The 17,459-nt window shown below is 44.0% G+C and overlaps 1 protein-coding gene across 1 annotated transcript in view; it reads right to left on the bottom strand.

The window, feature by feature from the left end:
* The window catches only part of SLC6A8 (solute carrier family 6 member 8), a 47,792-nt gene extending 33,173 nt beyond the window's left edge, over positions 1-14,619 (bottom strand). Inside the window, exons 1-2 of the mRNA XM_069985922.1 lie at positions 13,850-14,619; positions 3,142-3,273 (exon numbers count right to left, since the gene is read on the bottom strand). Coding sequence (XP_069842023.1) covers positions 3,142-3,273; positions 13,850-14,126 — 409 coding nt within the window. The 5' untranslated portion in view covers positions 14,127-14,619. The remainder of the gene's footprint in view (positions 1-3,141; positions 3,274-13,849) is intronic.
* Between the last annotated feature and the right edge of the window lie 2,840 nt (positions 14,620-17,459).

The raw sequence follows: 17,459 nt of genomic DNA, 5'->3' as shown, positions 1-17,459 counted from the left end.
AGTCAGATGTAATTTTACGTAACAGTGTGCATCTTCTAGGTCAACTCAGCCCAAAATAGTAATATCCTTGCTAACCATTAGAAATCCTGATCCTAGGCATACCCAGCATCTGTTGTGATATCTGTTAGCTGCCGCCACTTGCTTTACTTATACTTTTATATAAGCCTCCTTGTGCATTTAAAAAAAAAACAAAAAAAAAAACGGATACTCACCTCTACTGCTCTCCCACTCATCTTCTGGTCCCCACCGCTATCCTTTTACTCCTCCTTCCAATGAACTTTAGTGTCTGTGGGAACTGAGTGCAGTAATTGAGAGTTATATGTAATTGGAAGGAGGAAGAAGACTGGGAGAGAAGGAGGGGTGAGTATGCCCTTTTTTTAAATGCACAGAGAGGCATATACAAAAGCAGTATGTTTACAATGGCCTTATGCATAATATATCTTGGGCCAAGCATGTATGGGATCTTAATGGGGAGATCAATGGGGAGGGAGGGGAGAAAGCCGCTACCAGACTCCTTTAGCTATGGCTTATTTTCCCGAGAACAAAATAGTCAATTAAAATCCAAATTTGGAATCGGCTGCTTGGCCTGACTGACACTTTTCTAATGTGTATAGCCAACTTTCTAAATCCATACAACATGCAGTAGAGCCATTGCTAGCTTTACAAATAATGCCTAAAGATGGCCATAGACCTTAGATAAGCGTCTGACAAATGAGAGTAGAATTTCAGCTGCTGATTCCTTTGTTCTGTCTGGCAGTGACTTTCTCGCCTTTCAAAACACAAGCATGTTTGGCTAAGCTGACGGGATATGTGGGGATAGGGAGAGGCCTGTAGAAAATAATGAATATAAATATTACTTAGGGGTAGAGCTATCAGGGTCTGAATTTAAGGTATATTGGTAAACTGGATCACATCTACCGTAAGGCCGGACTGGGGGAGAAAACCCCTAAGAGCCTGCAGGATTTTGTTGCAGCAGCTGTCAGTGGAGGGTCCTAGAAGTTGGGTGGCATTTTCAGGTTGTGGAGATTTGGGAGGGAACTAACTCTTCAGGACCCCCTTACTGGTTTATGGCAACGTATTGGTGGCAGCGTTTTAGAGGAACTGGTGGTTGATATAACTAATCCTTGCGGAGTTTGAGGTATGGGAAGTTGGTTAAGAGGAGGTAAGGGGAGAAGCATACAATCACTTAGTAGTACTTGCTTGCGAGCTGGTGGTAATCGTCTATAGGTGATAGGTTGTGTGCAACAATGGAAATGGGGGAATATATTTTTGGTTTCGAGGACTGCTCACTGGGGTTATTGTAAGGATGATATATATATATATATATATATATTAATTTATACCTTGTTATATTGTATTAATAAATGGCTGCTGTAGCCAATTTATCTGAAAGCTGTGTGTGTTTTTTGGGGAGGAAAGGTGCTTGGGTTTTAGATGGGGTAGGCCAGCCCCAGTGTCAGCAATTTCATAGTCATGTATATTAATGAAATATTTCTCCATCTAGTCATAGTGATAGAGTCTCTGCAGGTCACAGACCTCGCACATAATTGGCGGAGTGCCTTACCCGCCTCACAGGGCTCAGGTTATGGAATGTAGCAGTAGAGGTAATGAGAAACGGCCATTACATACATTCAATTAACGGCGGAGCGCCGGGGGCTGCTACAGCACAACCTTGTCAGACAAGAGGTGGAAGTGTAATTCCTGCGTGAGTGGGAAATGTTTTGCTGAGTTCACATACATTAGTTTAGGGTCACAAGACACCTTATGTAGGAGTGGGAAATGAATATGAGTGGGCCTAGAAAATGGGATGCTCAGAAGTCATGTATTATCATATACTTCATCTTACTGCCTAACCCCTAAGACCCTATTCTATCGACTCTAAGGCTTTGTGTGTTTGATAAAACATAGGCCCAAAATCCTGTGTGTGAATCGAGCCTGACGTTGTCCGTACAAATAAGATTAAAGCTGATGAGAACTGACAATTTCCAACAAAGCGATCATTCCCCTGGTGAAATGTAATGATTGTTTTAGCCGACTCATGACGGACTGTCATCATCTGGAAAGAAGTCATCTCCATCTGACATTTTCAGCCCATTGTCAGGAGAGAGCTTTCATCTGTGAAGGATTTTCCGGGAAAGAATATTCTCAGAACATTCCCAGAAAGATCATTTGTCCTTCCCCTGATATTCTTCGTCATGTACCACCACTTTAACCCGCATTCATGACTGGTGTGGAGACTTGGGGTCTGAAGGTGTGTTAAAATACCCATACACGTAAGCTCAGCCATTATTTATCTAATTCAGAATGGACAGCGGTGGGGTAATACTTCTTGCAGAAGCTTTTCTCCCCAAGAACAAAGGGTTTAGGCAAATCCCTCATGCCTGATCCTTCTGTCCCCCGACACTTAGTGAGCCAAACTCGCTGCCACCTTTGAGTTCGGTCAGCAGTATAAGTTGCCTTTGCTGAATGGAAAAGAAAACTGAGCCGCTGGTTATTTAAGGTGTATGTCCTGCTTCATCAGGCTCCCATACACATTATGGTTTGCCAGCTCCACTGAAATCTGTAGGTTTGTCCAACAGATATGTAATGTGTATGGAGACCTTACAGGGGTTATCTGACTTCTAGATACACCATCAATATCAGATCGCCAGGGGTATGACACCCAGCACCCTCCCAACTCAGCTGTTTAAAGAAGCCATGACGCTTGTGCGACTGCTGCTCAATGCAAGGAAATAAAAGCATGGCCATTGCAGTAAACACCTATCAGCAGTGGCGTCGTACCCCCACCGATATTATATATGAACAATAGGCCATCAGTTTTAAAAGGTTGAATAACCCCTTTAAGGAAACATCTGCGGGAATTGACATGTTCTTCCCATGAGTGAATGGCTTTCACCAGGAACTATGGTTTCCTCTAAGACTTCAAAAATAACTTGGCTTCCTACGAAATTGAGAAAAAGTTGCCAATTATGGTCCAGCTTACTATACTAAACATGGCAGGCTTATGACTACTTAATACGGGCCAAAAACCTCTCTACATCTTGAGGTATTAGGGTATGGTCTTAGAAAGGGAATTTCCATACAGTCTAGATAGCTCATTGTATGGTCAGAGCTGTAAAAATCCTGAGGCAATGGACTGACCTTGGAAAATAGGGGCTATGTTCCACACAGCAATACTTCCAGCTTTCATGAACTGTCCCAAGGCGATTTCCAGGAAGAAAATTGGAATTCCACCAAAGATGGCGATGAGGACGTAAGGAATGAGAAAGACGCCTGGAAAGAGAAAAAATCTTTTGGTTATACAATATTTACATTGATCAGTTCAATACATAGTGCTAGGGTATGAATCATTGTGATATCATTGCCCCTGGGGGAGGTAACTACCAGTGCTGTACTCCCAGTGTCAGACTGGCCCAGCAGAGGACTGGGGAATCCTCCAATGGGCCCCCAGCTTTAGAACCTACACTAGCACATGTCCTTTCTCACTGGTTCTTCATTGGTGGCCCCCCAGGATCATTTCCTCTGGTGGGCCCCAGATACCCCAGTCCAACACTGTGTATGCCCTTTTGCCATTATCTATTGATTGGTAAACTGGCTCAAGTGTCAGAATGGGGGCCAAGTTGATCTTTGTTATGGGGTCTTTTCTATGTACACCCTTCAGCAGATATACACAAATAATCAATCACTATTCCCGATCCAACCGTTTTCAGCACCCGCCATAACAAAGACTGTAGCTCAGTAGATTTTTCCTTTAATAACTCTGCTGTCGCTTGACTTTATCAGCCAGGAGACTTTGAAATACTTAGTCATAGCCATGGGCAGGAACACATATTAATTTGTGATTATATGCAGTCAGCAGCGGAGACGGTTTGATTTATAAGAGGATTCAGGGGATTAGGACGTCAGGATAAGGTGACGCTGGTGCGGACGGCGAGGACATGTGGTCTGACTGTAAAAGGTCAAAGTGCAATACTAAGGGCTGACCACATGAAGTGGAGAATAATCAGGCAAAACATCCACTGTATTGACAGTGTGACCTATGTGTCACCTGTGGCTATAGAATAATAATAATAATAATAATAATAATAATAATAATATTTGGTATAATATCTGCATAACTTCCCCCGTATGTGCTGTGAGTAGCATTAGCATAGCTCTACATTGGGAACATTGAAGCTGGTAAGAGAAACCTTCTGTAGCCCAACTTCTATCTCAACAGAGAGAAGTAATCCTGTTCAGTCAGTGGTAGAGTGAGGGACGGGTGAGGAGCACGTAATCTCCCTCCCTTCAGAGGTAGGTCTCAATCCCCTAGGATTGCTTGGGGTACATCTGTTTATGTGAAATAAGGATATTACATCCCGGTGATCATCTTCCACCGCCATTTTTAGGGATTAAGAAAAAGAAGAGACAGAGAGAGGAGAGAAAAGTACAAGAACCCCATAGCTGCACTGGGACCTTTCAGTGCTTCAAGCAAGGCCTAGAAACTTTGTAGCTGCCACACTATAGGCCTGCACCCTGCAATGGGCATTGCAGCACAAATCAGTGAGTACTATTATTTTTGCATACAGTGGTACCTTTCTTTAAGAGTAACTTGGATTAAGAGCATTTTGCAAGAAGAGTTTTTCAAAATTTTAACTTGATTTAAGAGCATTGCTTTGGTTTAAAAGCCCCCTGTGCTGAGTGGGAGGGGGAGTGTGGGAGGGACATGGTCTGCATAGCCGGGTCTACAGCCCTGTACTCTGACCCAGCAAGTCTCCCTCACCTCCCAAATCATAGCAGATCCACTTCAGGCTGGGGCTTACATCAGGGGACAGGACTGTGGAAGTAATCTCGCCATAGCTGTAACCACTCTCTCCCCGGACAGAGAGCGCTGTATAATGTGCCCACATCTGCCCTGTTCATTCCTTCCTGCTCCCTGCAGTCTCTGTCAGCCCTTGTGTTTCCTATCCTCTCTATTCCTGCTATAATGTGTCTGCACTTACACTTAGCTATACACACCACTGCTTTAATGTGCCTCCACTTACGCACAGCTATACACACTGCTGCTATAATGTGCCTTCACTTAGACTTAGCTTTACACACTGCTGCTATAATGTGCCTGCACTTACACTCAGCTATACACACTGCTGCTATAATGTTCCTGCACTTACACTCAGCTATACACACTGCTGCTATTATGTGCCTGCACTCACACTCAGCCATTCACACTGCTGTACAGAAAAGTTTCTGGCTTTGTCCTCCTGCACGGCTCTGTGATTTTCACTTCCTGATTGGTCCATGCTGAACACACACACCCTTCACCATTGCTGTCATGTGACAGACCTTTGACCGTAGCCCTGCTTCTCTATCCTAGCATGTTGTACTACATTACTGCATTATGACGATCTGCAGTCCCATCCTGTATCTACAAACTGCTGCTGTTTTTCAGGTTTATGCAGTTACTATACATTATACTCCACATGCTGATTGCTATACTGTACAGTAACTTATAATATGACATAATCAGCTGTTTCCAAATGTTTATTTCATTTGTTTTACATGTTATTCAGAATTAAAAAAAAATATTTTTGGGGTGTGGAACCAATTGTCTGCATTTCAGTGATTTCTTATGGGAGAATTTGCTTTGGTTTAAGAGTGGATTTGGATTACAAGCACGGTCCCGGAACGAATTATTCTCGTAATCCAAGGCATCACTTCTTCCATCTATAGTATAACAAGTACAATGCTAAGTTGCTCAGATACTTATTTCTGGGCCTGGTTCACAGTCTGCACTTCTTGCGGTAGACACTACATGCTCCGAGGTAACCGGTTTTATTAACAATACCTGCAGCCCCCTTTGAGATAATAATGGGATAACGGAACTAATGCACCCAGCAATCCCATAGGTTCAGTCCCCTGTGACGCTCCTTCTGGGCCATTGTCACAGACTCCTTCATTGATAGGGGAGGCTGGTGAGCACAAATGGTGGCATATGGCTTTTAGTGCTGGACTCCTATGCTATTATGGTAAAGGGACCATCACTCTCCAGTCGGATCAATGCAGCAGCTGGGCTAGAAGTTTGGTTGGGCTCATTTATTAATTGAATTCCTGTTGAGCTGCATATAGAACCGTCTGGATGATTTATATGTCTGGATGAATAGCCAGGCAGGAGATTTGTAGGGTTTACAGCATACAATATCCTCTATAAACCAACCAGATGCCGCTGCTGCTCATTTTCACAGGATTTGTAATGTTACATGTTTAAGGAATATATAAACACCCTTAAGTACTGGAGAAACATGTCGGGGTGGCCCGGCCACTGAAAAACCTGATAGGAAGATGGATGAAAAAAGGCACTAAAAGGGTGTAAAAAACCCAAACAGGAAGAAGACCGTCAGATAAGGAAGAGCCCGGGCCTGGATTTTCCATTAGTTGTTGGTTTTGTTAGTCAAAGGACATGGCTTAGGGTTCTGAACTTGTCACATCTACAAAAAGGGGAACCCAAGTACTGTAACAATAAGGATGGTAGTGCCCAAGCTTTAGGATTGTTACATTAAACTCCATTAAGACTAGTCTGATAGATATCTGAATTGTGACTACTGACTGTCTGCACCAGGGAAGGGGAACTTTGGGCCCTCCAGCTGTTTCAAAACTACAATTCCCATCATGCCTGGACAGCCAAAGCTTTAGCTTTGGCTGTGCAGGCATGATGGGAATTGTAGTTTTGCAACAACTGGAGGGCCCAAAGTTCCCCATCCCTGGTCTACACAGTATGGGGAAGTTTGCCTTCCAGCCAGAGAGAAACTAAAAGGGTTACCCAGGATCAGAAAAACATGGCCTCTTGCTTCATGTAACAGCACCACTTCTGTCCTCAGTTTGGGTGTGATACAGCAGCTTAAGGGCCTAATCCACGGAACGATTATCGGCCTTATTTGGCCCGTGGAATCGTCCTGTGGAATAGAAGGCAACGATCAGCCGACATCGTTCAAGTTGGCTGATCGTGGCGTCGTTTGTCTTTTAATCATGTTGAAAGACAAACGACTCATACAGCAACAATATGCTGACGCCGCTCCGTGGAATAGCAGTGGCGGCAGCAGACCGCTGCTGTATGCTATGGGCTGCCCGGACGATCTAGTGATCACCCGGGAAGCCCCCCCCCCCGGACGAGTCAGGTCGTGTAATAGGGGCTTAAACTCTACCGAACTGAATGGAGCCAACACAACCTAAGGACAGGTGTGATGCTGTTTTTGAAAGAGATCTGCTGTGTTTTTCTAAACTTGGATAACCCCTTTAAGCCCTGCCCCCTTTTACCAGCTCATTGTTCACATGCTTTAGCACTGAATGGGAAAGAGGAAGGGGAGATAAAATTGATGTTTTTATGTTTGTAGAAGACTTGCTCGTGATTAGTGGAATCATGTTAATATTGCTTTCTACTTTTCTACATAAGATTTAGTCTGATCACCTACTCACAGGATAGGTATCTGATCGGTGGGGTTCTGACCATGGTCCGGAGGGGTTCCTTGTTTCAGTGTACATACTTGGTCACTGTCCCATTCACTCTCTATGGGACTTCTGAGGATAGCTGAGTACTGTATTGTGTCTCTGGAGGTCCCACATAGAGTAAAAGGAGCGTGCACACAGTGATCCATAAGACAGAAGGATTTGGGCCCTGTTATAGTTTTTGAGCTGGAGCCCAGGAGCTTTCGATTGATGGTTGGCACCTCGGGTACAGCTAAATCTATACAAGGCTGGATATGTAACCCACAGCAGTGAGAGATGAACAATGAATGTCTTGGACAGAGAGCAAGAGAATGAAGAATTATTTTACTTTCCACTGACAATGTCATTGCTGACATAGGAGGCCAATGGCGGACATTGTGGCTGTGCACTCATCCATCCACAAACAAACAAGGCTTTCAAGACTGTCAGATGGATGCACGCTTTACAGTGAGGCAACAAAATGGACTGTAATATTATATCACACAATGGGGGAGATTTATCAAACTGGTGTAAAGTAGAATTGGCTCAGTTGCCCCTAGCAACCAATCAGATTCCACTTTACATTCTTCACAGATTCTTTGAAAAATGAAAGGTGGAATCTGATTGGTTGCCAGGGGCAACTAAAACAATTACTTTACACCAGTTTGATAAATCACCCCCAATGTCACCACTGCATGAAGGAGATAAAGAGGTATAAGATATAACTGGGAAAGGGACACCTATTTACAAGTATAACTTATTATACTCACCCTTTCTGAGCCCATATGCACCAGCCATCTCTTCACTACCCATGGCCCCAGTGGCCATAGAGAAATAAGACTTTATAGTAATGGTAAACTGACTATATTCGACTCCACATCCTGTGGTTTAGAAGCAATAAAGTGAAAGGAGGCTCATCCTACTGGGATTTTTGGGAATGTCGGCTACACAGCTGCGGCTGAACATTTCCACATGAGCTTATAGGCGGAGGAGGAATATGTGCAGGGATAGGTCAGGGGTGACCCATCTGCGGGATCCATTCATTGGTGACGACCCCCTTTCGGTTTCAGTATCCCCGTCTCCGGTTGCATTTGCTTAAAGGGAACTTATCACAATAAAAATACAGTCTAACTTTCCAGCATCATGTTTTAGAGCAGGAAAAGACAAACAAATTGATATATAGTTTGGTGGTAAAATTTTCAGGATAACTTAAATAAATCTCTTCTCGTTCTGGGTAAGAAGTCAAGGGGGCGGTTCTCTATTTGCACATAGATCACTGAGGACCGCCCACATGACTATGTAACCCAGATTTCTATGAAAAAATTACTAGCTATCCTGGGATTTTGTCCACTAACCTATATGTCAATCTGCTCAGCTCCTCGATGCCTGCAGAATGGTGTTCATGTACAATGTTAGGGCAATAAAGAAATAAAATGTAGGTGCTGCTTTGTTCTTCCTTGTTGTGACTCATTGGCTCTGTGTCATGTCAAAAGTTTTTTTAAAAGTAACAGGGAAGTTTTGAAGGGAATGTACTACGGCTAATGAAATATGAAAATCGGGATGCTCTGGGCACTGAAGACGGGCCCTGGCGTCCCCAGTGTACCGATATCTCCTCCCCTCAGTGAGGTGGCCAGACATGATTCTGAAGGAGAGGAGGGGGCATAGAGTGGCCCTATTTGCATATGAAGAAGCCATCGATTTGAAAAATCAGGATCGGGATCGGAATCTCCAGCCTGGCACCAACCAGGTCACGTTAAAAAAAATATTTTTATGTAGCAAAGTGGTATATTGGCTTTATGTATCCATGTGAATGCAAGACACTGCTCTCTGCTGTCAGCCATTTTGTTTTTGCTAGAAGCGGCCTGTATTGTTTACTAGTGATTTATTCTGTAGTTACGATGTTTGTTCTCGCTCAATTCCCACACACGTCACTGAAGGTGACTCAGGACATAGACCTGTCGTTTCTTCTTATCTGAAGTCCTATCCAAGTTGTAAGGCATAGACGGTTAATCATTACTGGCCACGTGAAGTATACGTGAATATCGAGGCTTGTTTCATGGATTCCACACTATAAAAATGCCTAGGAATTATCAAGGGAAGCAAGCACTTAGCTAAGTGGCAGTATACAGCAGAGTAAAGCACTGCAAAAGGGCCCATTGGGGATAGGGGGCTAATGGCTCTAGCGACAAGAGGTGCTGGGTGATCCTGGCACTTATATACAGTGCTGCAATGCCCGCTGTGTTTTCCTCGTTACCCAGAAGGATGTGGAGCTGAAGTCCAGGAAGAAATCAGAGAGTGAGTGTCCTCAATATAGGCCTCATCCTCACAGTCTGTTCTCCCTGGGCATATACCTCTCCCTGTGCCACCCTGATTCCGTTATGGCAAACAGATCACTGATCTCGGGGAGACCAACCAAAGAAGACACTGTCGGCTGCTGGTTAAAGTGCTCAATACAGTGAAACCCTAGGTGCATCTGGGATATCTGGCCGGTCCCATGTCTTCAGACTCGTAACTGAGGATTTCACTGTATTGAGTGCTTTAGCCAGCAGCCGACAGTGTCTTCTTTGGCTGATCTCCCTGAGATCAGTGATCTGTTTGCCATATTGGTCTACTAGGCATTGCTCCCACCTAGCCAGAATCCTGCTCTACACTGATGAGGGGCAACACCCTGAAACAGCTGTCTGTGGATGGATACCTGGCCTTGGTATTCTTTGGTCATATCATCAGACCTGTAATTGAGTTGACTGAAGGGGCCACTTAATATGGTGGTTTCAGTGGTCCCCGTACAGGAACCATCCCTATGCTAGGTCATTCCCTAGAGGAATATCTGGTTAATCCTGTGTTATCAAACTCCTAACTGAGGATCTGTGGACCTTCTTTCACCCTGATTAAATGACCAGGCCTAGCATTTCCTAGCTTATTCATGTATGGAGCTAGTCTCTTCTCCCCCTGTAATCTATCTATTTATCTCTTCATATGAATTTCTCTAACTACCATGTACAAAATGACTTTGCTGCACACAATCTTTGCTCCAGAATGCATTGGTTTCCCGGTCAGGTCACTGCTGGTGCAGCTGGGAGCAGCAGATGTCCCTTTGTCCCCTGTAATGTATGCATCGTAAAACCAATTCATAACTCCATTAGCTGATTTGGATCCTGACTTCAGAAGGTTGTCCATTATGTGAATGAGTTTCTGCAACGTTGTATCCATTAATGGTTACACATTCACTCCGTTCTTCATCATTAACTCTCGTTCATTCTTCTACACGTGTAACCTGTCGGAATATATGTATATCTACGCTAATAATCTGGCGTGTAGTCCTTGTGTACTCAAGTCATAACATGGCTCAGCTTTAAGGTCTCCTCTCTGGTCTATATAGGGACTTTGTGTAATGCAACAACTTTGAGACGTCCTAGGGGCATGTCAAAAGTGTTGATTGGTCGGGTTCAGGTTCCAGCTTACTGTCAATCAAGGGATAAGGATGGGAGGGGTAGCAAGGAAGCTTACAGCCCTCAGCACTTCAGGAGCTTGGGAACGCCTCTTTGACACTTTGCACTGGAGAATGAAAACATTTTGGAAGCACAGACATATATGTTAGGGCCACGGTGGGGTCCCGTGCTCCGGACCGCCGCCGTGACTCCTCACCCAGTTCCGCAGCAGCCGGGGTCCTTCAGCCCAGGGGGGCGCCTCACCTTGCCTCGTTCCTGCCCGTCACTGTGCCGGCCGGTGCGCACGTCCCCGCCTCCTAGGGCGCGCGCGCGCAGGCTGTCTCAGATTTAAAGGGGCAGTGCGCTCCTAATTGGTTTAGTGTCTATCACTCCCCTATAAGTTCCAGCCCTGCCCCCTCCCAGGTGTTGGAGCCTCTACATGCTTCCCATAGCGTTTGGCCCAGCTCCCTGTTGTTCCTGACCTCAGTCCTTGTTCCCAGTCCCTGTCCTCTGTCCCGGTCCCTGGTCCCTGTCCGCTGCTTAACCATTGTTCCTGTGCTCTGTCTGCCACCTGCGGTTTAGCCTACAGACCTCTGCCTGCGTTGCCATCTGCCTACTGCTCCTGCCACGCCTCGCCTGCCGTCACTAGCAACCAAGCCAGGGGTAGTGACCTGGGGGTCGCCTGCCGCAGCAAGTCCATCCCGCCTTGCGGCGGGCTCTGGTGAAAACCAGCGGCCCCTTAGACTCCGCTCCCTGGTGCGGTTACCACTATCGCTAGTGACAGTTCAGTGGATCCACGACTCCAGGCGTTACAATATATTTGAAAGGTACCATGTGCCTCCTTGACCTATCAGCTATCTAACGGTGTCAGCAGTTTGGAACCTGAAGTGCAACTGACAGAATCTCTTTATATTTGAAGGGAAAATGGACACTAGGGGAACAGGACCTCATACAGACCCCATACAAGTGAGGCCCCAGTGGTGTTTGACATATGCTGTGAACTTTTTTAAGGTATACGTAAAAAGTTTTGATGGCTCAGGGTTTCAGAGCCAAGTTCTGCATTAATCGCTAGATACAGTAGAAGTGCACAGTTGTGCGCTTCACTCCTCCAACCCTCCATACTTATAATGGAGTTCAACTCCTGCAACAAGTCAGATTGAGAAATGAGGTGGCGAGTGAAGCTTTTCGCTTCTCCTTGCTTTATCTAGCCATCAAAACCTTTGACATGTCAAACATTTTTCTTTAAAGAGACAGTAACACTTTAATAGCTTTGGCTTTACAAGACATCATCACACCAAGAACTAAGTTTAAATAGTCAGGGATGTCCTCGCTCTTTGTTCTACATATGCATCCGTCTCTCCCCTGATTTAATACACACTTATTGAAGAGGCTCCTGAGCCCTGCGCTGTTGTGTACAGTATATCCTGTCCTCGGGCCAGCCACTGGGATACTGATATGGATACTGCTGGACATGGTGATATAACACAGAGTCCTGAAATTCAGGAGCGTGCAGCAGAGTCCAAGAAACTGAATACCACTCCACCGACTGGTGAGCGTGTTAACCCCCTAGTCACCAGGGCTTTGTAACAGAACCATGTGCACACCCACCGCACACAGCTTTTTATAGTGGCCAGACCTCCCCTTTTAAGGAAGGACAGAATGGAGGACAAGAAGTAATGTGAAGTATACATTTTTCATTAGCTTCCTGCATTACAGACGTTACATTATAGATATTGTCATACTGTACATTGTCTGGTGTCCGAATCTGCAGAAAAGTAACCAAAGTCACTTATCATCTATCTATCTATCTATCTATCTATCTATCTATCTATCTCCTATCTATCTCCTATCTATCTATCTATCTATCTATCTATCTATCTCCTATCTATCTATCTATCTATCTATCTATCTATCTATCTATCTATCTATCTATCTCCTATTTATTTATCATCTATCTATCTCCTATCTATCTCCTATCTATCTATCTATCTATCTATCTATCTATCTATCTATCTATCTATCTATCTATCTATCTATCTATCTCCTATCTATCTCCTATCTATCTCCTATCTATCTATCTATCTATCTATCTATCTATCTCTTTCTTTCTTTGCCTACCTAATATCTATTATCTATATCTATCTATTTAAATATCCATCGATCTATCGATCTCTCTCTCTCTGTCTACCTAATCTATCCCATATCTACCTACTCACCTATTTGCTTTCCATACATGTTTTCCCCAATTTGCAGACACAAACTTCCCCCTTTTTCTGGTTATGCAGATATCCCATATTTACCAACTTTCCCACAAGTCAATGGTTCCATCATTACACAGTATATCATAGTTCCCTATACCTGGCAAAGCCCATTGTTAGGTATTTAAAGTGACACTATTGTGACACTTGTAGAGCGCTGGTTCCCTATGTTCGGTACCCCCTACCCAGATAAAACACATGCTGCCCCCAGGGCTCTGACTATACACAATGCTACAGCTATTATATGAACTGCCAAGGACAGGCCAAGTACCTCCTAAAGATACAGTATGTAACCTTAACCGAAGAAAGAAAAGCATAGGATATAGGGTACCCATGGTATAGCTGAGGGTTCAATCATCTTTGACCATTGGTGGTCCCATTAACTGTAAGTGCAGTCTATGGTGCATTGGGTAGGGACGTTGTCTATGAATAGAAGTTGAGGTTAGGTCAATCTAAAATTACAAGTACATTAAATATAGATATCAGAGTTGATGTTAATAAATTATCGGATGAACTACTGGTACCAGAGTGTATGGAGGCGTGGGTAGTGATGAGACGTCTGGTTAATGCATTATAGGAAGCAGATAGAGAAGACATATCATAGACAGACTGACAACTTTGGTAAGATCCAGACAGACTAGTTAAGTAAATATGGAATACAAGGGCACAAAGGCTATATTCTCCTAGTACACTCTACACACCCACCTCCTCCATTCTTGTAGCACAGATAGGGAAACCTCCACACGTTTCCAAGTCCAACAGCAAATCCCACACAAGACATTATGAAATCCATCTGCCGAGTCCAAGTTTCCCTCTCAGGAATGGCTTCCCTGGACTTTGGGGGGAAGATGAGGCCCCCTTTGATGGATCCATTATGACACAAGTCAGTGTGTCCATTCCCGCTCGGTATGAGTTGCCCATTTTTCTCCTCTATGTTCACTTTGTAGCTGCCGTTCTCCAAGGACAATCTCCTCTTTTCCATCCTTCGAGCTAAAAACCTCTCCCGAAAAAAAAAGACCCTACCCAGCGTACCCAACCAGTTATTCGATCCTCGCGTCTCTTCCCTACCACCTGCTCGTGGACCTAGCGAACCCCCCCCCCAAAATAAATATTAAATAATACTATAAATGAAACAAAAAATACAGTACGGCAATTTAAAAAAAATACAAATTAATTTAAAAAAGTCAATCGATTTGGCAATTGAAATTTATCCGGAAAGAAAAAAATTCCCAAAAATGAGAAGAAAAGGACAGGGATGGGAAGGAGGAAGGGGAGTCAGAAACCGTCCACAAAGCACTTAAAGGTTAGCCGGAAGAATCTCATGGGTTACAGCGTTGGATGACAAAGGAGGAGGAAATTTGGGGGGATTAGTGAGAAGCTAAAGCCCCCCTGAAATCGACCAAAATTGCAGTATAATTCAGTCGGTTGTCAGCTATATTGCCGCCGTGCTAGAAGGATTTCTGAAAGCTACTCGCCTGCATCCTGAGGCTTAAAAGCACTGGCTAGATAGTTCCTCCCTCCAACCCTCCTCTCCAGCCTTGCCCTCCCTCTTCTCCATCTGATGCTATGCTTCTCCACCACTCTGCCAGGCCAAGCCTTCTCTCGCTATCTAGGGTTCCTTGTTGTCGTCCACGTCTCCACCTCCTTACTCTCGATTTTCCCCTCCTTCCTCAATCTCTTCTGCTGAATCCATTCAGAGTAAATCTCTTCCTTCTGCTGTTGTGCAGCACTGTCACAGAGCTCTGTGCAGACCTCACATGGTTTCTATTTCAGGAACTCCATGCAAGGAGTGGGACACAGAAAGAAGAGGAAGAGATGCTGAGTATTCTGCAAGGAGTCTGCCAACCACCCTCAGCCCTCCATAGAGTCCGCACCATCTAAGCCCTTCTACAAGTGCACTTGATCTGAAGAAGACATATAGTGACCATAGCATGCACTGTGTGACACATGGCAGTCACTATTTATACAGCTATGGGAATGCTATCAGTTCTCAGGAAATCTCACAATCACTATTATAACAGAGATAGTCGACACCTAGGGATCACGTCTACTGAGTGTTGACTTTCTTATACGTGCATTATACCTAATGATTGTCAAGGTAAAGACACTTACATACTTCTAGCGTGTACAGTAGATGTGCAGATGTTGGAGGGCCCGGATATTCACACATTTAAAGGAACAGTACACCTAATCCCCACATCTATGCCCAGTTACAGTGACTCTACATCTAAATGCCCATCTATAATCCCTTAAAGAGATGCTATACCTTATGCCCATTTACACTGAGTTAATGGCACATTAATGCCATCAGTTACAAGGACATTACTCTTATCTACAATCCGTTAAAGGGACACTACACCTAATACCCATCTAAAATTGCTTAAAGGGACACTACACCCAATACCCATCTATAATTGCTTAAAGGGACACTTCACCTAAAGCCCATCTACATCTAGTGAAAGGGATACTACACCTAATGCCCATCTACATCTAGTTTAAGGGTCACTACATATAATGCCCATCTACATCTACCTAAAGGGACACTACATATAATGCCCATCTACATCTACTTAAAGGGACACTACACATAATACCCATCTACATCTAGTTAAAGAGATATTACACAGGATACTATACCTAATGCCCATCTACATCTGCTTAGAGGGACAATATACCTAATGCCCATCTACATCTAGTTAAAGGGACACTACATATAATGCCCATCTACATCTAGTTAAAGGGATAATGCACCTAATGCCCATCTACATCTAGTTAAAGGAACACTACATCTAACGCCCATCTACATGGAGTTAAAGGGACAACATACCAAATGCCCATCTACATCTATCTAAAGGGATACTACACCTAATGCCCATGCACATCTAGTTAAAGGGACACTACATATAATGATCTACTACATGGTACTACTATACTACATGTGAAGCCCATCTAGAATCACTTAAAGGGAGACTACACCTGTTATTCATCCACACATAGTTGAAGCTGGATGACAATATGACCTGGACAGTGGAGTTGCTTAGTTATGACATGACAAAGCAGTGAGGGGCTGTGTATATACTGTATTCCTCGACTCTCCTGCACCCAGGTTATACATTGTATTATCAGCCCTCACCCTGGTCATAGCCTCCTGGTAGTTGCAATAAAAAATTACAGATTGATTTGAAAATAATATTAGCCACCATCATATGTATGGGTGATTGTGGATTTCAGGTGTCCTTCACACACTATTGTTCTCTGTTATCAGCCATGTAAGACTGGGAGTAGTAGACTGACACGCTGCAACCTTTTGGTGCGTAAAAAAAAAAAGCTGTAAGATGCTGGAGAATTTTGTTGGTCTCGAGGACATGCTTGATATTTATGTAAACCAGGACCGCATGTCATTTGGACAGTAGTTAGGCTAGGTTCACACTGCGTTTTCAGCATCTGTTTAACGGATCCGGTTTTTTTTATCGGTCAGAAAAGTAGTGTCAACAGAACTTTATTGTGCGTCAAAAAAAACGCATCCGTTTTGATCTGTTTTTTTTTTTTTTTTATAATGGAAGTCAATGGAAAAACGGTCAAAAATGGGTGCACGCAAATGCATCCGTTTCTTGCAATCCGTTTTTTGCAAAAAACGGATCCGTTAAGCGGATGCTGAAAACGCAGTGTGGACCTAGCCTTAACTAGGTTAAAAAATCAATCCGGAATGAAGTAAAGGGGTTGTCCAGGTTAGAAAAAATGGTCTCTTTCTACCAGAAAGAGCACCACTTTTTTGTCCTTGTGTGTGGTATTGCAACTCACTTCTATTGAAGGGAATGGAGCTGTGGACGGAATTATAATGGGCAAGTCCTATAGGCTCCATTATAATTTCATCCATTGCTACATTATCAGTGAAGAGCAGAGATGACGGGGAGTGCATCTTCCCCTCAGTTCTATTGATTGGTGGGGTCTCGGCCCCAGGACCCTGACTATAACATATCAGAAGTTTGTTGAAATGACAGGTACACTTTAAGGATGATATTGACTCATACACTAGTAGGCTATGTCCACACAACGTATTTTTGTGTAAATCACGGCTGTTGTTGCAATTTGCAACAATGGCCTTGATTTACACAAAACATACATTGTGTTGTGAATGAATGGAATCCCGGCTGCACGGAAAACTGGCATGTCAGATTTCTGCAGCCACTATTCATTGAATAGCGGGCGCACAGAACATATCAGTTCACACAATGAAGTGTGCGGCTCCAGCTGCACGCTCCATTGTGTACAGCAGGGAATTAGTCAGAAATGAAGATCATCCAGCCAGTACTGC

This window comes from Dendropsophus ebraccatus, chromosome 10 (genome assembly GCF_027789765.1).
Source record: "Dendropsophus ebraccatus isolate aDenEbr1 chromosome 10, aDenEbr1.pat, whole genome shotgun sequence".
NCBI classification, from domain to species: Eukaryota; Metazoa; Chordata; class Amphibia; order Anura; family Hylidae; genus Dendropsophus; species Dendropsophus ebraccatus.
Note: the sequence above shows the minus strand (reverse complement) of the source record. Positions and strands in the feature narration are given on the sequence as shown.